Source organism: Abrus precatorius, unplaced genomic scaffold (assembly GCF_003935025.1).
Source record: "Abrus precatorius isolate BTA unplaced genomic scaffold, Abrus_2018 Scaffold7, whole genome shotgun sequence".
Taxonomy (NCBI): domain Eukaryota; kingdom Viridiplantae; phylum Streptophyta; class Magnoliopsida; order Fabales; family Fabaceae; genus Abrus; species Abrus precatorius.
The window spans coordinates 28,137,086-28,162,028 of record NW_020874417.1 but is presented as its reverse complement, the minus strand read 5'-3'; the positions used below and the strand labels follow the sequence as shown (position 1 = coordinate 28,162,028).

Below are 24,943 nucleotides of genomic sequence, written 5' to 3'. Positions count from 1 at the left end.
AATTAAATTTAAAACTAGTTTCAGCAAAAATTAAATTTAAAGTTAATTTTAAACTAAATTTAAATTTTAAAATTACTTTTAAATTAATAAAAAATAAAATAATTTAAAATTTAATTCATGTAATAAGTTTGTGTGATGGATAGATAATAAAAAGTAGAATATATCTAAATATTTATTAGTTTAATAAAATATAAAAGTATAAAAGATATATTATTAATAAATTAAAATATATGTAAATATTCTTTTTACATGTATTGATAATTTCTTTCAGAGATATAATGGATTAAAGTATTATTTGTATTCATATATATATATATATATATATATATATATATATATATATATGATAATTATTATATAATGTCATATTAATTATTATAAAATTTAAATGTTTTTTAACATAATAATTTAATAATATTATAAAAAATATTTATAGTATATTTTTATCAGATTTAAAAACTAAATCCAAATTTTAAAATAAAATTTAAACTAATTTTTAAAAAAAATTAAAATAAATTGATTTATAATTCAATTCATATAATTAGATTTTAAATAAATTTAAATTGATTTTCTGAAAATCCAATTCATATACACCCTAGATCATTCTGAGTGCTTGAATAAATATAATTATATAATTTTTTTAAACCTGTTCTGTAACGTTGATAAGAAATATACATAATCAATTTTTATTAAAAATGTAACTTTTAATTTTATAATTTTTAATAAAAAATTATTACAGATAATTTCTTATCGTGTGCAATGTTAAATAGTCTCCGAATCTGTTCACTGTGAATTTTTCTTTTGTGTTATGACATCTACAACATTTATTCATGGAAATTCTCGGGCTCAATGCAATGCTTGAACTACCTTGATCTGTTACAAATCTTTGACCAAAAGTCATGAAAAGACAAAAAAGTACACTCGATATTAAAGGTTTTGGAGCTTTTATTGATAAAGCATTGGGAAAATGTGGAGAGGTCTTAAGGAAACACAACGCATGAACTGAATAAACTAATAATACGCATTCAAGCTTTAATAGTTTATTGAAATCTCATCATTAATCTGAAATACTTTGTTAATAAGAATTACATATAAGCTAACTCCATTCAAAAAATCATCATTTTTTATGAGAAAAAATATCTCATCAATCTAGCTGTTTGCCACTGCGAAGCAGCACATTTAAGCTCCTCTAATTCAACAATGCACAAGAGATAAATTGACAGAAGGAATGATTAGACTATCATGAAAGCAGCAAAATGGCACCATCATGCAATGTACTTTGATAGAATGTGTGAGGCTTGTTATCTCCTTAGAAACAAATCAACAGGCTTAGGGTCAGCTTTTGTATGGATTGCTGAATGCAGTAACATTACCAGGGCGTGAGAAAACCACCTACATCGTACAAATATACTTTGTTATAACTAACAAATTGCAACTTCAAGCAACATATTACATTTTGATAAGTGTCACTGTTGAATGAAATATTTTGCTAATTAGTACTTAGGAGTAGCTTAAATTTCAGCAAAATTAATATCAAGTTTGTAACATAAATTTTGGGCTGCTTTCTAGAAAATGATATTTTACTGGTAGATTAAGATTAAATTAAGGTTGTATTTGGATGGAGAATTATAGAATTTTTGAGAATTTAACATCAATAATGAGGGATGTTTAAAATGTGAATCAAGTATGAGAAGAATTATGAATAATAATTACTAAAAAATAAACATATGATATCAGAGGACTTTCTAAATTCTCTTTAAAGACATCATTTAAAATTCTTTATACTTGACATAAAAATTTTCTGAATTTTTCTAAAAATACTTTCTTTACTATCGAAATATATGTAATATAATAATTTACCTCTTTTCAAACACAACATAAAAGTTTTTGGTAGGACACAATGATGTCGTGTAAATCATGTAAGTGAGAAAAGATTAAATTGCTAAAACTAAATACATTAAGATAACTACAGGTTTAGACACATCTTAAATTTGGGTTGATACTCTCGTGGGACACAAGATTGACACATATGGCTATGCCAATGAGTATGACTAGTCAGTTTAGAGGATAAAAAGTACTTCAAGATTGTAATAGTAACTATGTAATATACCTGATAATTCCCAAGTGTGCGTGACTTAAAACCTGCACCACAGTAATCAAAATAGTATTCCCATGTCCTTATAAATTTTTCATTAAATCCAAGAGCCAAAACTTCGCTGCCAGCACAAAAATAAAATTTCAACAACTAGTTAGTGCAAGTAGTTACTAGAATTTAGTATAGAGAAGTTTCCATCAAGTTAATAACATACCTCTGCCTTTCCATGAAGTTTTTTCTCCAGCATCTGAGCGTTTGGTAGTAATGAATTCCTATGTTTTCAACGTGCTCCACACTGCATTTAAGATATTCCTTTGAGTAAGAGAGAAGAATGATGGGAATGCACAATGATAAAACTCAGCATTTACATATAACTTGTACCATAGTCTGGATTTGGCTGCCATGGCTGATGTTATTCTACTTAGAGAGGGGAGGCAACCTCCTGGAAAAATATATTCCTTTATAAAATCAGAACTGCGCCTGTACTCATCGTAACGCTCATCCGGGATTGATATGAACTATAGAAGATAATCATCTTCAATAGTTAGCAACAATTTAAATACCAAAAGTAATGTATTGTGTAGTTACCATTTCATTTGCACACTGGCATGCCCTCTAGATAGTTTTATTATCTAAACATTACACAAAAATCATATTGATATTTGATAGAACTAAGGTAAAATAAAAGTTTAGTAATCTGTGAAATACCTGGAGAACAAGAAGGCCATCATCTGCCAAAACTGATTCACAACAACCAAAGAACTCTTCCATATATTCATGGCCAACAGCTTCTATCATTTCACTGAAGTATGCTTAAACCAGTTATGAAATATGTTGGAAATATTGCCAGGAGTCCAAAAAATTAGATGATAGATATCTCACCAAGATATAATCCTATCGTATTTGTATGTCTTTGGCAATTGGCGATAGTCACACAGAAGAAAGTTGATGTGGTCCTGGAATAGTGAATTAACATGAATTTAGTCAAGATATTTTAGGTTCAGATGCAGAATGAGAAGTACAAGCATATTATAAGAACACAAGTTTAGTTTCTAAGGTGAATATATTTCATTTAGCTTTTATTAATTTTATAAAAAATCCATCAGATTGTATATTAAGAAATTCACGAATCTTAAAAAAATGAGCTTGTTAATACCTGAAGCCCAGCATCTTTAACTCTTTCTTCTGCGAGTTTCAATTGCTCCTTGGACAAAGTAACACCAGTGTATTTGCAACCAGTTTGTTTGACAACTTCAATAGCTAAACTTCCCCATCCACATCCAATCTCTAGAATTTCATGTTTCTTATCTATTCTAGCCTTGATTAAGGAAAAATCATGTTAGACCTTTTGCAAGATGATAGTTAAAATAGTAATAAAATAACAATCCGGTGCACTCACTTTTTCAATCAAAAGAGATATTTTTCTCTTTTGTGCATCTTTCAAGTCTTCGTCTTCATTCTGTAAGATTATTTCACAAATAAACAAAGGAAGAATGTTAACCAGTGCTGCTGCTGAAATTGAAGGAGTAATATCTTTTACATGTACAGGAATATCTTGCCTTGAACACTGCACATGAATATGTCATTGTTTCATCCAAGAGAATAGCAAAGAGTTCATTGCTCTAGAAACAGACCAAAGAAAAATTGTAAACTTCTGTTCATTTAGTGTCAGCACTCAAAAAAATCATGGAAACAAAAGGTACCGAAGATCACTAGAAAATGTCCCATGAAGAATAAATGTTAGCACAAAAGGGAGAGCAATTATGAAACCCAAAAACAATTCTTTGTCAAGCAATATATAATTCTGGCTGCCATATTGTGGTAAACCAAACTGTAAACGTTATTCACAGTCTATAAACTGTAACTGAAGCATTGAGTTTGTCTCTATTCGAGTTATATCAAGGCAGAAGAAAGATCAAAACCATAGGAAGATATACCCTGAACTTGTATGACCACAGTATGTAACATATTTCTTGGAAGATATTTCCTATTCTGAGTCTCTTCATTATTCCTTCAATAGATACACACATTTTGAGAGTAAACTCCAGATTCAAAATTCAATTTTTTAGCTATCTTTTTTGCTAAAGAATATTTGATTTGACATTTTGTGATTGTGCATAACTAGTTATATGCTCACACAACTATATCTTGATGGATAATATGTACTTGCTGCAACAGGTTCCTTGAAAGTCACTGAATCTAGGAAACTTCGTAGTTAATGATCTTCATACCAGGTCGTAATGCCTAGAGATGTTCCTGCGAGCCTGTGTGAGAGTATTTCGCCTTGAAACATGCTCCATGAAGAACTTTGCAGATGCCAAACCAGCTGTAAGGAAAACTGGTGTCCACCAACCTCTAAGGAAAAAAATAAAATAAAATTTTAATATGCAAATACAATTAATAGTAATTATAGGCTTCAACTCATCATATTAACTTACCTATTCTTCAATTTTGAGTTGGATGCATTTGAATCTCTATTAGCTATGAGAATCTGCAGTAAAAAAACCGAAGTACATGGAAGTAAAGTGTTAAGACCCAAAGAGACAACTCTATAAGATTAAGATGAGCATCCTTACCAAAATAAGATTCAAGAGACCTTCATTTTTATCAACAAATGAAAAGTCCCCGTTGATATATGCATCTGCAAGGCCTAAATCAGCCTGTGTCATCACCTGCCAAACACGTAGAAGTGATTAGGTTTCAGTTCCTAGCCAACCACTTAAGCCTAGAGTTGCATCGACATAGATAAGCATATTCTGTCACTTCCACACCTAGAATGACATCTATCAATAATCCTACTTCATGCAAAATTTAAAACTATATATATACCTTCCAATAAAATTGGGGATTGTGGACTCTTATAACACTCTTCAGAGAGTAGTTTTTCCCAGTTCCCTCAAAGGTAAACATCGTTCCTCCTTCTTCCAATAAACTGTAATTCCTCAAGGTAAAATGTATCAGTAATTTAAATAAATTTTTAATGTCTAATCCATAGAAGATGACATATATGATGTATTTTTAATCTTGTCATTGTCAAGCCGTGAAAAAAAAATAAAAATACTAAAATCAATCTAGAGCATGATATCAAAGGAAATGATTATTATTGTTTTCAAAACTGGTAACCCTAGTAGATCTATTGCTTTTGGAATCACCCTACTTTTGGCCTAGACCACTTGTATCTTCTAGGCAATTATGTTTGAGTTCAAAACATCAACAGTATAATGGAGCTAACTCTCCCTGTAGGAATTTATTTCCTTAAATACCTAACTTAAGGAGAATTAGGCATGCACCAACGAAACAAACACTCTTTGGTACCCTAGTTCAATTTGTAATCAAGTATGCAAAGAAAAGTTAAGCTTTACCCAATTTTCTAAATTACAAGTAAATATCTTTTATTTAAATGAATTCTAATTATTTATTTATTTTCATTTTTTAAATCCAATTCTACATGCATACTTATTGCATGGATATCATATTACCAACTTGAAAGAGTAATTTAGGCTCATATAATCCCAAAGCTCTTCATCACTAAACATATACCATCATTATATATCTTGTAATACTAAAATTAAGCTTTATGATACTTTTTTCTGTTTGGAGAACCATTATTGGAAGTGTACAAACTGTCAGAAGTCAACTCACGTTAAACAACCAGTAGTGATAAAACAACTCAGGAATCTAGTCACAAAAATGCGTGCTCCCAGTTCCTTCCAAGAAGGTACCATGTGTTTTGGGTTGGTTTGAAGGGCACAGCATCTTCCAAGAATGCCATGAGCTGCAATCATGCCAGCCTGAAAGTTCAAGCTTAGAGTTAAATTTTTTGCTTCATTTCAACAACTTGGTAACATTTTGCAAGAAAATTAATTGCCTAAATATATTTCCGTTTAAGGAAACCCTTAAAAGAAATATTATTTTTCAGTGAAAATTACATTCCCTCTTTATTTATAGACTTGGCATTAACTACCTTTAATCCATCTTCATGAAATCCATAACCTGAAAAGCACAAATATATGTTTAGATCACTGGTATATTTGAAGCACATATAAATTCCTCAACTTAACAGAGGTTGTTTCTAAAAATAATGGAGATTAGATATACATAATTTAGTGGGCATAAACAGGTTCGTGGAAGCTAGTAGTGACTTCGTTGTTAATATTTTGTTTGTCAATTCAATAAGCAGGAATGTACCTTGATAGGCCCCTGAAAACCAGATTCTTCTTTTCCCTTGAATATGGTCTAGCTCTAACGAAGCTTTGAATGCAGCAACTGATGGGATTGGATGGCCAGTTGACCACTTCAGCAAGGTATTTTCTGGTATACGATCTGGATTGAGAGTTATAAGAAAGGGTGAACTTGTTGCTTCAATATTCTACAAATTAGAATAAATATTAACCAAGTTAGTCCATTGCTCGCTTTAGTTATAATAATAGAGTTCAGTTATGATCAATGCATGCGTATGAAAATTTACCAACCTGAAGAATATTGAGCCAGTATGTCACACAAACTTTGTTGTTGTTACTTCCAAGAAAATTCCATGCACTCCATGCTGCTGGGTTTTTGGGCATTAAATTTTTGTCACGATGAAGAAAAATATCACTGCCAATACAGATCAAAGAATAATTGTGCATTTGGACATATTTGAATATAGACAACAAAAGATTCTTGATTTTATCAGCTTAACATTTTTTACTCATTAACATACGTGATGACATGAATGTATCTTGTGGCTTCCAGGAATGCATGAATTTGATCAATGCTTCAAATGTAAATATAACCACATCCAACAATTAGAAATATTAGAATGGATTTTACCTGTATGCATATTGAAAAGCACCAAGAATTCTTCGCTCATCATATGTTGCTTCATCTCTTAATAGTCTCAAGGCATCAGGTGCATGTATTGCCATTATACATCCATCATACATTTCTTGAGAACCATCTTTGCAGTACACAACACATCCTGCAATAATTTTTCTAGTCTTGTTACTAGAATTTCATTACTTAAATCCAACTATAATTAATATTTAAGAAAAAAAGGCAATGCCCATGCCAATCAACCAGATTGAGTTCACCTTCCCTATCTAAAGGGGAAGGAATTGAAAGAGTAACAACGGTTGGATTACTTAATCACCTTTTTCAGATGTTGAAACCAAGTGAACCTCACAATTAGCTATTATTTGACTACCTTTACTCTCTAGCTCTTCTTTGACCTGATTTTTATAACAAAGTAGTTAATGTCAAATTTTGTCCTATAGCTTAAGTTGAAAGATCTTTTGTATAAGTGACACTGGAAACTACTCTCCAGGTGACATAGATATATATTTAAGACTTGTATGATAATCAATAAATAGCACCTTCTTAACATAATTTTGTGAGCGCCATCTTACAGTTAGCCACTGTGGTCTGCCAAAGAGCTGTAGACAGGACCATGTGAATCAATAAGTAATCTTTAGTTATTTAGATAATAGAACTAGATTATACCCTATACAAATCTTTCAGAGTCAATTGTCCTCGTACCTGAAGTAGATGATGATTGCGACAGAATGAAAGAACCGAGAAAGCAGAAAAGCTCATAACTCCTTCAGAAGAGCAGGACCAGATAGAACCACAAATTGGAATCTACATGTATTTAATATTATAAATATACACTAAGAATAGAAATGGTATATATAGAAAATACAGAAAACACTAGTCTAAGATGTGATTGAACTAACAAGATATGCTTTTTGAAATAATTCTGAGTAACCCCTTGATTTGATGAATTCCCCAAGTGGCTCATTGCGGTCAATATCTGGGTTATTCTCAAGCATATCAAGATAGCTGCATTGCAAAATTGGAAAAGAAAAAGCAAACTAATTGATCAGGGTTCAGTTATTCAGGACAATAGGAAGAAAACTATTATGTACTTTGCAGTTTGAAGCATTTAACAATAAAAGTAGGTAACAACTGGCCTATTAACATCATCTTTGAACTTGATAATTTCCCTAATCATTTGCCAGAAGTAAGGATTCAGTGCATTCCTTTTCTGTGCAAACAAGCTGGACAAACCATTTCTGCTTCCCCATTCGCAGCCCCGGCCATTGTCTAGGCTAACAGAAAATGACATGTCTGATGATTCCATAACAACTCCAAGACTCTCAAAAAATTCCATCATATTGGGATATGTGACCTGTTTAATTATTCATATTACATTGTCAATATATATATAAAACCCCAAAATGACATTGCTGTAACTATTTCATCATACAAAATCAATCAATATCCAAATACATGAATGAATTCAATACCTAACATTTTAACTGATAACAGTAAAAATAAAGGAAACTGTGAAATGCTTGCCATTTTGCATACTGTATTGGATATTTTTCAGACTACATGCTTGCATCCTATTTGTTTTTGAATATTTTTTTAGCCAATTCTGGTGGGATATCATTAACCTGATACCCTTTCTATTGTTTCTACAAAAATTAATGCTGAAAATATAAACTAACAAAATTACAAATGATCCAACTATTATCCTTTATTTACGATGATTTTGATGATTTCTGTTCTATAATATGAGATGATATTGTCTTTTTATATATGTAATGTACTTGTCATGTATGTACCCATCTCAACATCTGCATAACATAGTATGTACAGCATATTGTAAAATTTCCATGGACCAGTTTCTTGGTTTATATAATCCATGCACACACAGCACAGTAGATTGATGATCCTATGTGGAATTATCGGCTATATACTAACACGGAATTTTTATGCTTTATTGATAGTACATTAAATTATGCATATCTTTATGAAGACAGTTAATCAGTTAGCATTTTCACAACTGTACAAGACATCCCTTGTGACCAGGATACAGGTAAACGGGAATGTGGAATATCTCTGAATATAGTGATTGATAATTCATGATTTGACTAACAATATCATATTTTCAAAGTATAACAATGAGATTGCGTTGGGCATAATCAATACTGATGCTTTGTGTGTGTCTGTTTCCTTTAATGTGGACCGTTGTTACCTTTATGATGACAATGACCAATGCTACTATGTATGAATTTAAACTTACAACTCCCCATAGTCCTACACCAGACTACATTATGTTTAAGCAGTTTATTTATTTGACAAAGTTTGAACATCACCAAATATATATATTGTGAATCTAAAAATTGTGAGCATCACCTTCTCAACCAAAAAATTTCATCCAGAGGAATTCTACATTGTACAATGTACAACATTGCCATAGCTAAAAATCCCCCTACTATTTTTACACCTTTCTAATCAACTTTCCAATCTGGGTTATATATAAATATATGGCGCACTTTGACCACTTTTTTTAAAATGGTGTCCTTGTAAGACAATTTTCAGTTACGGAACAGTCATCAGAAGTAGTCCAAAGAGGCTCAGAGGCTGAGCTTTGATGGGACCTAAACAAATAAACGTCTCAGAACCAAAAAAAAAAAAAAAAAAAAAGGTAAAAATCACTCATCAGGACCACAGGTGGGGCCCACTAAAGCGTATATATTTTGATACACTTTCCCGCTTCTTTATAGGTTTTAAGATAAGACTATACATATCTTTCTTGAAGCTGAAAAACATTTACAATTTTACAGAAGAATATTTTTTATAATTATTTTTTGTCATTCTTTTCCTTTACTTATTTTATTCGATATTTATTTTTCTCATTTTATCTTTCTCTTAAATTGTAAAATTTATCTTACAAAGTTTGTATGAATAATATTATCCTATATAGTATAGTGAGATTCAGTTTTAATAGACGTTTTAAAAATGTTTTTATAAATAATTGTAAGCATATTAATTTATTATTATTTTAAATAAAAATATATGAAATAGAAAAATAATTAAATATTGATTTTCTTAATTTCATATAAAATTTTTAAAACAAAATTAAATAAAAATATGATAATATTTTTATAATTATTGATAAAAATACAAATTTATCTTCTTTCTAATTAATTAACATTTAGTTCTTCAAAAAAGGTGATACATTTATTAATTTAAATTACAAAAAAGTAATTAGTTATTTGGGAAGGCATTATTATAAAAGCTTTAAAAAATTGAAATTCAGTGTAAACATTGTATGGACAAATGGAATGGAAGGAATAAGTGACAAGTGTAGCTAAACATCACCCAACCCTAATGCTTATGCTAATGCAAGTTTATTTTTATTCTACAAATATTACCACTAATGAAATACGAACAAGTAAATTATTCAGCCAGCTATATGTTATCTATGAAGCAATGTGAATTTATTGTCAATGACAGCACAGTTGTCTTTTTATTTAATTTTCTAAATGGATGAAGTTGTAAGAAATTAGAAGAACAATGACTTCTTGTCATGTAAATAAATTAGAGTACTCGATCAGAGAAGAAACTAAAATAAGTACAAATAAAGCAATGTATATTCGTCAATAGAATTATGAATAAAATTGTCATTTTACTATTTCTCCCTGGTAGATTTATTTTCAAATTCTCGAAAATATATATATTTTTATGTTACCCTTTTAGGTTCATCCTTGAAAATCTGAATATAATTCTCTCCTCAACACTGGCGAGAATCTGAAAAGCATTATTATAACACACACAATCTATGGAGGATAACCTAGAGAGTATCTAAGTTTACATGAAAATTGAGAACAGCCAAAAAGCTTGCTTGCCCTTTACTGTTTTGGATAATGTGTCATTGATTTTGAGGCTAGCAAAGTTCAGTTTTGACATAAAAAATAAAGCAAAGTCCTGAAGAATGAGAGAAAAAGGTGTGCTTACTCGGTTGAAGACCATGAAACCAAGGTCCACATCAACACCATCAACATTCACAGTCTTGGCATGCCCTCCCAACCAGTCCTCCTTCTCATAGAGCACCACATTCACTCCACCTTTGGCCAAAACATAAGCAGAAACCAACCCACTAATCCCAGCACCAACCACTGCAACTCTCATCTTTGCTCTCTACAATTCAGTTAATTACTATATAACAGGAACCAAAAAGATTGTGCCTTTTTAATCCAAGTGTAGCAATCTGAAAATGTAAAACAATTTAAGAATGTGGGCTACTCAAATGACATACGTGGAACTCAACTGTCCACACACAAGTGAGTGAAACAAAAGGAGGAGATGTTGGCAAGTTGAAGCTACATGCAATTTTAATATTCCTTTTTAACTTAATCGTCCACATTATTCTATAGTTAGCAACTGCCATTATCCTTCAAAAGCCAACATCTTCCTAATTCTTCAATACTGTCAAACATAAAACGCGGTAAATAATAATAGTAATGCAGATGTGGGGTTGGAATTTGGAAAAGACTTGAAAAGATAAATTAATAATTGTCAATTCAGATAGAAAGCTCAGCATCATCCATTGTCATTCATCTCTTATCTTCTTCTGCGTCTCCGACAAAATTGCAAAAAGGGGAACAAAAAATACAAGTATCCGATGTAACCTTGTGCACATATTTCAAAACGCAAAAATATGCAATAGTATTCTTAAACTGTGGTGTAAAGTGTTCTAGAAAAAAAAAGACCTGTTGCATAATTTGCTGAATTGGGTAATGTTTCGTATATTCTTAAATATGCTTTTTAGATTGTGAAGCTTTTATTTTAATTTTATCTTTTAATAAATTTTTATTTTAAATTTCTAATGCAGACGTGATCAAACAAAAATTTTACCCATAACAGTTTTTTAATGGATCAGATAGACTAAAAATACAAAATTTATCACAAATTAAAGACTTGAAAATTACTTAAAAAAACTAAAATATGAGAAAAATATATATAATCCTTTAGTTTTAATAATGATAAGTGTTATATTGGAACATATTTAGTTTTAATAATGATATTCATGTGTATGTGTATAATATTTTTATCTCTCACATGTTTTTTTTTTAATCTTATTACATCACTTATTAGTGTTACGCCAGCAAAGTGTATAGCGGTCATTTTCATTTTCCGATTCTAGTTGGTCTCATTGTCTACTAACGAAGTGATCGATTATCATTTCACATTGTATAGCTGGAAAGTGCTATTTGCCAGAGTACACGTGTTAGTACCGAGTGAATATCCAAATTTCTCTATAAAAAATAAATGCGAGAGACACTTAATTTTTTTCAAAATAAGTAATTATTATAATTTCTAAAAATTATGATGATTAAATACTTTATTATTTTTTATATTTAATGGATAAAAAATTTAAAACGAACTACTTTTATAATTTTAAAAAACTATTTAATAACTTTCTTTTAAGAAAAATTAAATTAAGTTGACTAATTTTCTTAGACACGTTGCTTGCATCGCTATCCGGCTGCAAAAGAGTAGGGGGACAATAATTTTATAGTAAATTTTTAGGATTAATTATAATTTTAGTTATTTTATTTTTATTGTATTTTTTAATTTTTGTCATGCAATTTTAGTCATTTAATTTAGAACTTGTTTGATTTTTGTCTTACTAGTTTGATATTTACATATTTTTCAAATACGCAATTTTGATTCTCTTATTTAAAAAAGTTGCACCTATTAACTTATTATCCAAATTTTAATAAAGTAATGAAATACATATTAATTATGTTAATATGTCTCCATTTATTTGATTGATCTTATTAAAAATATCTTGTCATGATAATGTGTATCATATAGGGTCAGTATTTTGTGTTTTTATTTTCACGTTCAAATGTTCTCTCTCTCTTTTTTTTTTTTAGTCTTTCTAATAAATTTATCTCAAAAAAAAAAATCTTTAAATTTAAACACATAAATTCAACAACATAATTAACCTAAACAATTCAACACATTTAATAACAAAATGAATATGGACACTTCAATATAACTAACAATCAATTCACCATTTTGTTAAAATTTGAATAACATGATAAAAATAAAATAAAAAAACTAAAATTATACATTTAAAAGTTAGAAAAAAAATTAGAATAAATGAGAAAATAGAAGAATCTAAATTGAGCAATTACAAATTAGGGATTGAAATTTGAAACTGAACAAGTACTAGATTAAAAAATAAAGATTGCACAATAAAAGATTATGAGTTTAATATCAAGTAAGGATGACAATAGGTAGGGTACTATAGTACACATTCTCATACTCGCGTTTTAAAAAAATACTCGTACCTGGTCCCATATCCGCGTAAATATGAATATTAATCCTCGTACCTGTATCCTTTGGATACCCGCATACTCATCTTGTACCTATTACCCGCACTTGTTTGAGAAAAAATATTTATAAAGAAAAATATGTTTATATAACTTCACATAAATAGCATAATAATACAAAAATTTAATATGTAGTTGTCGAACAAAGTATAAATATAGATAAAAAATAAATATTCAAAGATCATAAATGTTAAATGTATCTTAATATAATAATTTTCTAAACTAAAATTCTTAGAAACAATAAGCGAAACTAAATACATAAGTTATTTGTTAGTGATAACCCTATCTTGTGTGAAATTTGATTGATTGGTAATGTTAGAGTGATAACGAAATAAATATGTACAATGATTGTCCCTTTGTGTGGGATCACTTAGTGACCTTTTGTGACGACATTGACAACTAACTCTAATAAATAACGTTTCATAATTGTTAAGTTTTAATGAGACAAACATTGAGAATGAGAATAGAGTTAGAGTAGAGAAGTTAAATACTAACAACAGAAAGTGGATACATAAAATATTTTTTTTAACTTTTGAATTTAAAATTGTAAGAAAAATAATAGATTTAATTAAAATAATATATATATATATATATATATATATTAATACTAATATTTTTAACTCATATACTATACGAAAGTATTTTATGAAAAATACAAATTTTTGAAAAATTATTTTAATGAATTAAATATTTATAATGTATATAAATTTTAAAAGAAAGAATTTAAATAAAAGATAAATAGTTACAATAAAATTTTATAATAAAGAAATATACGTGTATATTAAAAAATATATACTTTTTTATCTGAAAAAATTAACAATAATTTTTTATATTTATATCTTTTCAAAAACTTCTTTGAACGTGAATAAATAGTAAGAATAATATTATTTAGATTCAATAGATTATAGTTGTGCTTGTAATACATATGTTGCATAAAAAATATTATTTTAAATTAAAATATAAAAATAAAATTTAAATATTATTAATAAATAATAAATTTACGGTAATAGTAGGTGATTGTAAAATTTATAAAATATTTACAATATATTTATTATTTATCATTCAATTTATGATTTAACATCAATATGATTTTATTAACAAAAATATTTGTATAGAAAATATTTTATGTGTGTCATATATAAATAATATTTTTAAAAAAGTCAATCTCATATTAACTATGTAATAATTAAATTGTATTAGCCTAATTAAATGATATAAAATAGTAAATAAATTTTTTGGTTTACTTTATTGTTAAATATATTTTAATATTAATCTTATATAACTTCACATAAGTAATATCATAATAGAAAAATTTAATACATAATTATATAATAAAATTCAAGCATATATATATATATATGGGGCGGGGTGAGTACTTAGATACCCATACCCGCACCCATCCTCATTAAAATTTGCGGGTTTTTACCCATATCTATACCCGTACCCGCATAGCGGGTAAATACCTTACCCATTGTGAATAAATTTTGCGAGTGCCTATCGAGTACATTACCCATTATCATCCCTAATATCAAGCTATCAAAACTAAGAAACCAAACTTGTCATTATTATTTTTTTAATAATAAGTTCTTTTCAATATCTTATCTTTTTATTTATTTATTTATATCTTATTTTTTTCCCCTCTTCTGTACCATGTCTCTATCAGAATTACAATCTCAGAGAGTTTAAAAACAAAACAAAAAACCCTAATATACCTAATTTCCTTAAGGTCGATAATAGGCATGATTTTGAACCACTTGATTCCCAAATAAGTATAAATAATATGTGAAATTTTATAAGTGATGAACAATATACCTGAAATGCATTGCCAATTACCTCGAACCACCCAGCTTCTTTGAGCAATTTTTGTAGTTTCAATGGCAAATTGCATCCAAAACCCTTGCTTTTACACGCATTCCAGTACCAGCACCTTGCTGGGTTATTGTGTCACAGGATATATATATATATATATATATATATATATATATATATATATATATAACTCAAGCAAATTAATTTTCGTATATTAGTTGAATCATAAGTTTTATTTCAAATTAAATTCAAACCTTACAAATTATAACCATTGACGTGGACTTGCGTTTTGAGTCTTGTCAACGATCATCTCAATATCAGATACATGATTGCAAATAGAAATTATTTAATTACATGTATAATATTTCATTCAATGTGATAAGAATTTAAAGAATTATTGTCCATTTAATGATTTTTATTTTTAATTCTTTAACAAAAATGATAAAGACAGTTGTCATGCTTGTTGAATTTTATATCATATTGATTTATTTTCGTATTGTAAATTTATCACCATTAATAGATAATTAATTTCGTGACTTTATTAGTTTAATACTCCCGAAGTCTCATTTTATTTGTCATTTAAGATTTTTGCACAATAAGTAATAAATATAATCAATTCTCTCATTTTCATAACAAATATTGATTGGTTTTCTATTATATTTCTTATCACTCATATTTTTTTTTCTCTATAAAATTAATTAATAACATCCTTTGTCATCTTTTTATACACTTTTCAAAGTCATTCCACCAGAATATTATTATCGATTTTGGTGAAATTGTTTGGGACTACATGATATTATAGAACGAATATCTGTCAATGCTGATTATATTCAGTTTTGGATAAATATTTTCAGTTAAATTAATAAAAAGATATTAAAACATGAATTAAAATTTTATAAAAAAATGTAAAGTAATAAGGTTATATTTTAAATATGATAAAACATCGATTTATTCTACACAGTAAGAGAGGGATATATTATAAAGAAACTAACAATGTGAGAGATTAAGGAATGAATAATAATTTCATTAACTCTCATAATATTAATTACTAAAAAATAAAAACAATTTAAAAGTATTATGACATTATAACAACAAAATTAAAGTTTATAAAAAAATTATATAAAATAAAATAAAGAAATAATTTCACAAATATTTTGTTACTCTTACAATAATTTTATAAATATAATATAATGATTAATAAAATATAAAAAATTATCAAATAATTAATAGAGGTTAATAGAGGTTGGTCTGAAAGATAAGCGATTCGATATCATTTAAGTAAGATCTTAGATTCGAGTAATCTTCAGTAGTAGACTTATCCACTACATTTAGGTACGTGATCTAGGTTGAATTGGGATTAAGTCGGATGAAAAACTAAAAAAATATATATCAAATATTTATTTATATAAATAAATATTTTTAGAAATAGTATTAATTTGTTTGTATATAAATTTTTTTCATAAAATTTAGTTTATTGTTGTATTTATAAGTTATAATCAGCTGTACCAAAATCCCACCCATAATAGTATAGAACAAAAGCATAAGATATTTAACGGATAATGCTCGATCGTGAGATTTCAATGATATCAGGGAACTTAATCGTAAAAAAAGAAGAAGAGAGAAATATATTTAAATATAATGAAATCACAAAAAAATATTGGAGTTAGAAATTAAGAAAGAGAGAACTTGAATTCAAAATTATAAAGAGAAAGAAAGTAATTAAGATGAGAAACATACCTAAACGCAAATTTTGTAAGATGAAATCACCATAGATGAATCAAGAAAGCTGAAAAAAATGGGGGGCAAGCTTCAAATTTTCATAGAGAAAAACATATTAGCAAATTTTGAGAGATGATAGCATCATCATGAGATTTCAATCATATCAGCAAATTTATGTCATAGAGAAAAAAAAAGAGAAACATATTTAAATGCAAATTTTGCATAATAATAATAATAAAATCATTGGCATTGCAAAATACAAAAAGTGAAGTCATATTCAAAATTGTAAAGAAAAAAAAATGAGAAACATACTTAACCACAAATATCGTAAGATGAAATGACGTGAAAAATCAAGAGTTACAAAATTAAGAAGAGTGAGGGCCAAGCTTCAAATTATGGAGAGATAGAGAAGAGAAGAGAAACTATAATAGAAAAAAAAAAGCATAAAAAAGATAGAGAGAATTAGGGTTTAATATAATAAGATATATACATTTTATAAGTGAAACTTTTTTTTTTTTCAAAAAATCCCTGGTTCCAAGGAACCAAAAATATAAATAAAGTATTTAATAATTTTACAAAGTTTAAAAAATTTCTTAAAATCTTCCTTTTAATTTTAAATTTTTTTAAAAAAAATTGAACTATTTTTTCTTCTTTAAAATAAACTTTCAAATAAAACCTAAATCATTCCTTGTGAATACCCCTGCCAATAAATTGATTTCAATTGAAAAGTTAATTCAAGAAGCTGTAATACTGTTCAATTGAAAACTCAATGTTCTAAAATTAATTTAAAAATATAATGTTGAATGTATAATATAATATAGAATTATAATAATAAAATAAAATTATATAATAATTTTAAATACAATATTTTCCTGTAATATAGCTGTATTTATTTTAGTTTAACTGGTAATTTTTAATACTGCACGAGTATTACTATAAATAAAATTAAATTATTTTTAAAATTATTTAATATCATAATTATCAATAATAAATATTATACTATATTAAATTTAAAATAAATTATACAAAAATTTAAAGTAATACCGAATAAAAATAAATGTATATGTAAAAGAAAAATTTATTGACATTAAGGAAAAAAAACTCTAATTTGAAAATATTTCGAATAAAATTTGCTCATTTAAAAATTAATAGTTATTTGCATTATACTCGATTATCTTTTACTCTTTACACTTTCTATCCTTTAATATATCTTTATTTTTTGAACCAATTATTTATTTCATCACTCACCACAATGAAAATATACTTAAAGGATGCATTTTATACCACTCACCAATGAGAAGATCTTCAAGTAATGATTAAAGGATTTTAATTCATCATATAATTTCAAATCATCACATACTTACAATTTTTTTTATTGTAGACATTAAGAAATAGAAAATTATTTCATAATCGCTAAAAAATTTATTCCTAACTCCATTATACTTAAAATTAAATTTTAATCCAAATTAATTCTATAAAATTAAAATACACACTGTGGGATCACACAGTTGGGACCTGTTCCTTGGATTTTTGTTTTGCTTTCTTAAGCTTCGATCTTTACTTAAAAAACAACGAGACATTAACATTAGGTCTTTACACAGAAAAATTCTCTTATACATTGTAGATACATGTCTGAATCTGTTTTTTTAAATAAAATAATTCAAACAGCTCTCAAACTAAAGACAGAAATAGATCTTACAAACATGGAAGGTAATTGTTGAAAATAAATAAACTTTATAGTAAGTATCTTATATACATTGTACGAATATTTTAACATTTAAAAATCAAAATTATAAATTAAAAGAAAAATTTAAAATTATGAGAAAGCATGTGTAATTAATTTAAATAAATATGAAACATAGTACTTAAGTTTAGCGAAAGAAAACTATTTTTACTATAAAAGACAAAATTGGATAGTAATAAGGTTGAAAAGGTTAAAAGCAACTAAGAGAAAAAGAAATTAATTATTTATGAGTTTTAATAAAAATAAAATAAAATTTGAAAGTGTGCGATGTCATTTGTCTAAACAGAAACAACAGAAGATGTTTTCATGTTAAAAAACAAGGATTTAAACTTATAACATAAAAATAGACCATATTATAAATTTTTATATGATAACGTAATACCTTTGTTGATTTTTGAAAGGGGAGTATTGTAACCCTTTTAATCATAGTAATATTTTTTTACAAATTACTTATTAAAGTATATAATTTAAAAACTAATAATCGAAATAGGTGAATTCAAAGGAAATAGACACAGGATGTGACACCTTAAAACTTAACACATGTCATATTTTGGGTGCTATCTCTTAATGTTGAGATTTAGATTTAAAATTAAAATATTTATTTATTTCTCATTTTGACCAAATTTTAAAATTTAAATTCAAATTTTAATTTTAATTTTACAGATTCAAATTTTAATTTAAAATTAATTTTTTCTTTTATTTTAACTAAATTAAAAATAAATTTTGAATTTTAATTTTCTTCTCACATTGATTGAATTTTGAATTTAAAATTAATTTTTTTGTTTCTCTTTCACTTTGACCAAAGTTAAAGATTAAAAAAATTTAAATTTTGAATTCCGATTTTAGTTAAAGTGAGAAAAAACTAAATTTTTAAATTTTAATTTAATTAATGTGCGAAGGAAACTTAAACTCAAATTTAAACTTAAATTAATATGAAAGGAAACTAAAATTTAAATCTTTAAATTTTTTTAAAATGAGAGAAAAAATTAAGATTCAAATTTTAAATTCCAACACTAAAAGGTAGAACTAAAATCTTTTATGCATCAATTTTTAATATAAGAAGCAGAATAAAGAAGAGTAACATACTTATGACATGTGACACATTCTGGTGCAGGACTTCTATTCTTTTTGCTCGGTAATATTTATTTGAATTTATCTGTTTTAGTAATTAGTTTTTAAATGATATTATTTTGATAAACAGTATTATTACTGTTAAAAAAACACCTCAGTCCCTTTTTTCCATCTAAAATAGTTTATACTGTTAAAGCTTGTTACGTTGTTCTATACTAAAAGCAAAACTGGATGTGTTTTTGGGCAGGTAGAAGGGGCCTTTATACCTTCCTTAGTAGAGAATAAAGTGTAGCAGTGATAATTGTGGCCAAGATATTAGATGATACAAGAAGAGCTGCTGAAGGATAAATGCGTCCTATGTCTTTCCTTATCACCACCCCTTCAATGATTGGATAGTTGACAACAATGATATAAGCTGGAAGGAAAAGCTGTATGAACATCTTATCCCAATCTCCCACAGATAACACTCTATAGATGCCCCCTATGAAGCAAGATATGTTGATAATGAGGAGTGCAACCATTGGCACAAGAAACATGTTTGATGTTCTGAAGTCATATTTGTCCATTTGGTAGAGCTTAGTTTGTTCATCATCCTCCACTTTATTGGTTGGCACAAAACTAGCCTTTTTTAAACCAAATTTCTTCATTACAGCATCCATACATCCATATAGATGGGATGTGATTGATGTCATCATCCATATCCTTTGCTCAATTATCCATTTTCTGAATGTTCCTCCAGTTGAGAGGACTTCAACTAAGTGTTTGGTGACAGCAGATAGAAAGATGAACAGAAAAATGAAGAAAAATGGGTCTGAGACCTGAGACCCAAAAGGAAAAAACAAAGGAATTATGTTACGATATTTGAAGCAAATATAATCAGTTCAAGGAAAAAATGAAGACAAGGGGTTGCAATGTTGCAAAATCTTAGTTGTTACCTTGGGGTACAAGGGAATTCCATCTACTAGACAAAGTTGAGGGACAACAGCAAAACACCAAAGAGGTAGGCAATAGAGAGGGAAATATGTGAGTTCTGCATAACAAAGACTCTGAAGTAGAGACATCCTTAAAGGCCCATATATAAGGGGACAAAACCTGCTTAGACCAATATCAAGCAGTCCAGAGTACCATCTGGTGCCTTGAATTAGTAAATCATTCAAATTAGTGGTACTATTTCCTAGAAACTGTGGCTTTGGTGGATCACATAAAACTGAATTCCAACCATTGCAATTCAACATGAATCCAGTTTGAACATCTTCACATACAGTACCGTACAGGAAGCCAACCTGGGAGAATAATCCCCAAAAAGAAAAAAAAAAATCATTGTCTATGATTGATAGATTAATTTAAATGATCGTTTGGATCATAAAATCTGCATACCTCTTTACCCCATTTGGTGCCAATTTCATAATTACAAGAAGCCAAATGCAAAATCTCTTCTTTAGGCAATATATCTCCAACAGTGACTGAATCTGGAATGCAGTTTTGTTCCAAGGATTTGATGAACTCATTGGAAGTGCCCACATATTGTTGGAGTTCAAGGTCAGTGTCTAACATTCAAAACATAACACTATATGAGTATATAGTATGTACCTTTATAAGTGTATGTTCATAAAAGTATAGAAGTTCAAGAAATAAATCTTGATGCTGTACACCTTCAATTTTGTATTTCCCATATAGCGATTCTCTTCTTATATAGAAGCCTGTGCCAGACAATACTGGTCCCTTAAGCCCATCCATACCTTGCCATAGAACCTAAAGTTGTGGGCAAAAACATAGTTAAATACAATGTCATTTTGGAGATATAGGTTTATACAATTATATCAAAATATGAAATCTTGTATGGTATCCTTTACTTTATATGCTGATCTGTGCTGACTGTCATATATGTCGTTCTTGCTTATATTGTGATATCTCTGAGGAAATTGAACAAAAGCAAGTGAAGGTGATATCTTGGGATCAAGGTGGAAACACAATGCTTGTCGTGCTGAAGCTGAGTCATTGCAGAACATGTCACAATCCAGCACTAGAATAAATGGAGCATTGGTTATCACAGCAGAGACGCGGTACTGCAAGAATATAAATTTTTTAACTAATCAAATAGCCGATTGCAAATCTGTAAAGCAGATTGAGAATGGTTCCAGTTATTTGTGTCACATTTGTTTGTCAGCTATTGCTAAATGTAGAGTGAGAATGCCATTAGTTGATACTTACGAAAATGCATTCACTTTGATCCAACAGGTTAGGGTCCTCGTTAGTAAACTTCTATAAAAATAGAAGAGCATAAGTTATTTCTCACATGTGAGAAAAGTTTTACTAGGTTTTTATACTAATTTTTTTCTCCTTATCTAGAAGTTTATCTAAATTGGACCAAAAAATCTCATAATTTTTCCACATAGAATAAGCCTTTAATAACAGATTTGGATCCTAGTAATATGAAAGTCATTTTAAAAAGAGTAAAAAGACAATTTTTATCAATGTAATTAGTAGGACCTGCAACCATTCAAGGTGGGTCCTTGTTAATTCTCTCTCTCTCTCTAATATGACCATAATAAGTTACTTATCAACTTGAGATGATCCAAAATCTTAAATAACACTATAGAGAGAAAGAGAGAATCATACGAGAGTATTGAGGGCTCCAGCTTTGAAATGGTGGGGATGAGAAGGTTTTTTCTCACGGGAAACATAGACAAGGGAAGGAAAATTCACTTGCTCAATTTCACAGCTGCTATTCTCTTGTATCACCTGCCACAATCAGATAAGTTGTGTTAATTGGAAGTTTCTCATCACAACAAATCAATTGCCAGTTGAGTTGACATATTTATGATTTAAAACAAATATTACAAGGTTAAATTCAAGCCAGAGTTTGATTCAAGCACTAACCAAGCCCTACATACAATTTTGAATTAGAGGTAATTGAGCAAATCAAGCCTACCCCAAGGTTATTTTAGCTTACTTTAAATGAGCTCATTGAACTTCAAATCAGTTCTACGACCAAAGAAGAATATTATGGATAACATAATACCTCTATAATAGGGGGATGATTTTGATCCATTATCCTAGTAACTCCGGAGTTGCCCTGTTCTTTTGTTACTCTTTTTATGTTTTCTTTGAAAGCCTCATATTTTTCCTGCAGAAAATTGACATCACATATAAATCAACTAAGTATTGCTCCTAAAATCCAAAATCTCACAGAAAATTAACTTCATCTCACAAAGAATCCACCTTGATCATTTTCTTATCTGCAAGAAACTCCATGCTCCCAGCAAAATCACCATCATCATTTTCTGAAGCAGAAAAATAAGCCTTGGGGCACCTACATTCTATTTTGTATCTCATGCAGAAGGGAAGCCACCACCTTGCAAACTTACAAGCCTCCCTCATAGCATTCAAGGTGACATGTGAACCTCCATCATCAGAAACATACACATGCAGTTTCTCTGGAGGGTAATCCAGTGCCATGGCTGATAACACAGTGTTCATCACATCTAGAGTGGGTTCCTTAGTAGGGTCTGCAGTGCATATGAACACATCAATAAGAGGGAGCTTGTGATCCTCTGGTAATCTTTCTGGAAACACAGTTCTTGAAACGGGGTGCCAACGGAAGGCTTGATCAAGAATCCAAATGAAGGAGAGAATGATCTCAGATGCAAAAACAAGAAACCAAGGTAACAATGGGATTCCCCTGGTTTGTGAATCTTTAAAGAAGAAACACAATCTATAATAAACCAAGAAACATAAAGCAGAAGAATGGAGAAGCATGTGTAGTCTATTGATGAAAACCAAAGGCATGTGGACATGGCTGAGACTTAAAGGAAGAGTCTCCTCCATTTTCCTTTCTCCTTGTATGGTTTAATGGTTTGCTATATTTGCTCTTCAAAGTTGGTTCAAATGTGACAATTTACAAAGCCTAAGATTGTTTTTATTGAAATCCATTCGTTTGAAGAAGATAAGAGAAATGTGGAGTACTTTATGTCATTCTTACGTGAGCGACAAAATATAAATAATCAAACGTTGTTTGTTTCCATTGGCGGGCTCATAAACTATACGTGAGACTGATTAATAAAGAAAAGTCTTTCTTGGTGTGCACTGAGTAAAAGAAGTGAAACAAAGAAAAAAGATTGTGCAATAATTGAGGCCATTGTCGTGTGTGGCGTACTGATTCACCCAATGGAGAAAAATAAAGCAAAAGACAGAAATATGGCGCACAGAGTTAAAATGAAATGTGCATTTTAATAAACTTTCTCATATATGTATCGCATTTCTCACATCTTGGTTAATATAACAATATTATATAATGTATATAGATATTATATCAATAATTGTTATAATTTAAGCATGTTTAACAAAGAGAGTGTAACTTATGTGTGACCTTTTTGTTCTAATTTTTTAATGTAATTTTACTGTTAAAATCACTCGTTTGGATGTTTTTTTTTTTAAGAATAGTATGATATGTAAAATCTAAAAGTCGTATTTGTAAATGGATAAATGAAGCTTCAAAAGTTACACCGTTTGCAACTGCAGGCGTCGCACTGTTTTTGTAGCCGACATCCTGGGATTTCATAATCTGGTGTTGTGTTGTGTTGTGTTGTTTGCAAGCACTCCCACATGAAAATTTGGAAATGCTAGCTTTATGTCACTAGATATTTGTTACTTCTTTTGCTTTTAAGTCACGTCATGGTTTTCTAGTCAACATGTCATTTGTTGATTTTATTTTATTTTCTTCTTCTATATTAGGGGCCAAAGGCCCAAAAGTGAAAAAAAAAAAAGAAAGCAACTAACTAACAAAACCATTTACCAAAAGGAAAAAACATGACAAAAACATTAAATAAAAAAAACAATTAAAACAAACTTGACCAAAAAATAACACATAATTTTAGTATTTTTACTTAAACATTTTATACAAATATAATATAATTATTTTTTGATTTATATAGAATATCTGATTTTATACCATATCTTAAGACAGTATTACTTTTGAATTATTGCTGATTTCTCTTCTGCTATGCTACTTCACAACACTGCTTATATGAACAACTCTGGTCTTACGAACACCGCGAGACATGATCTTTACTTTTTCCTTTTTTTTTTTTTTTTTTTTTTTTTTCCAAAGGAGAGATCTTTCTATGACTTTTTTTTTTTACTTAAATAATATATTTTTAAAAATAATTTCTTCAAATAAGATTTTTTTTTAAACTAGTTCTTTGTTTGATACTTTTTTAACCAAAGTAACTGTAGTATCGCTTATGCATAAATGATAATAAATTATTATTATTATTATTTTAATAGATTATCATTTTAGTATATTTGATACTACACTAGATATTAAAAATG

General features: G+C 28.5%; 2 protein-coding genes across 7 annotated transcripts; both read right to left on the bottom strand.

The window, feature by feature from the left end:
• Window positions 1-1,001: 1,001 nt before the first annotated feature.
• LOC113870721 (tuberculostearic acid methyltransferase UfaA1-like) lies at window positions 1,002-11,249 on the bottom strand. 6 transcript variants are annotated; one of them, XM_027507149.1, is made up of 24 exons: window positions 10,883-11,245; window positions 8,047-8,264; window positions 7,810-7,915; window positions 7,613-7,714; window positions 7,450-7,509; window positions 7,227-7,305; window positions 6,908-7,055; window positions 6,568-6,691; window positions 6,284-6,464; window positions 6,060-6,088; window positions 5,738-5,886; window positions 4,925-5,027; window positions 4,672-4,767; window positions 4,534-4,586; window positions 4,327-4,450; window positions 3,655-3,717; window positions 3,495-3,554; window positions 3,252-3,413; window positions 2,978-3,051; window positions 2,804-2,897; window positions 2,477-2,613; window positions 2,310-2,390; window positions 2,111-2,216; window positions 1,002-1,392 (listed from the first exon to the last, which is right to left on the bottom strand). In XM_027507149.1, exons 1-24 carry the CDS (start codon window positions 11,054-11,056, stop codon window positions 1,336-1,338), a joined length of 2,580 nt encoding a protein of 859 aa, XP_027362950.1. In that variant the 5' UTR covers window positions 11,057-11,245; the 3' UTR covers window positions 1,002-1,335. The 6 variants fall into 6 exon arrangements, 5 of the variants coding, with proteins under 5 accessions (XP_027362950.1, XP_027362954.1, XP_027362951.1 ...); XM_027507150.1 differs by having other exon boundaries at window positions 1,028-1,392; window positions 6,908-7,074; window positions 7,255-7,305; window positions 10,883-11,246; XM_027507152.1 differs by having other exon boundaries at window positions 1,031-1,392; window positions 6,568-6,641; window positions 10,883-11,243.
• Window positions 11,250-19,859: 8,610 nt separating this feature from the next.
• LOC113873388 (cellulose synthase-like protein G2) lies at window positions 19,860-23,440 on the bottom strand. Its single transcript, XM_027511486.1, has 8 exons — window positions 22,835-23,440; window positions 22,635-22,739; window positions 22,232-22,354; window positions 21,466-21,678; window positions 21,265-21,364; window positions 20,990-21,159; window positions 20,548-20,895; window positions 19,860-20,430 (listed from the first exon to the last, which is right to left on the bottom strand). The coding sequence occupies exons 1-8, from the start codon at window positions 23,438-23,440 to the stop codon at window positions 19,873-19,875; spliced, it is 2,223 nt and encodes a 740-aa protein (XP_027367287.1). The 3' UTR covers window positions 19,860-19,872.
• Between the last annotated feature and the right edge of the window lie 1,503 nt (window positions 23,441-24,943).

Coding starts and splice junctions, on each gene's coding strand:
- LOC113873388 (XM_027511486.1), bottom strand. CDS start 23,440: ATGGAGGAGACTCTTCCTTTAAGTCTCAGCCATGTCCACATGCCTTTG. Junction 21,679..22,231: donor CTGGAGCCCTCAATACTCTC/GTATGATTCTCT, acceptor ATATTCTTGCAG/TACCGCGTCTCTGCTGTGAT. Junction 21,365..21,465: donor AGCACAGATCAGCATATAAA/GTAAAGGATACC, acceptor CCACAACTTTAG/GTTCTATGGCAAGGTATGGA.
- LOC113870721 (XM_027507149.1), bottom strand. CDS start 11,056: ATGAGAGTTGCAGTGGTTGGTGCTGGGATTAGTGGGTTGGTTTCTGCT. Junction 5,028..5,737: donor ATCACTACTGGTTGTTTAAC/GTGAGTTGACTT, acceptor GAGGAATTACAG/TTTATTGGAAGAAGGAGGAA. Junction 4,451..4,533: donor AACTCAAAATTGAAGAATAG/GTAAGTTAATAT, acceptor TTTTTTCCTTAG/AGGTTGGTGGACACCAGTTT.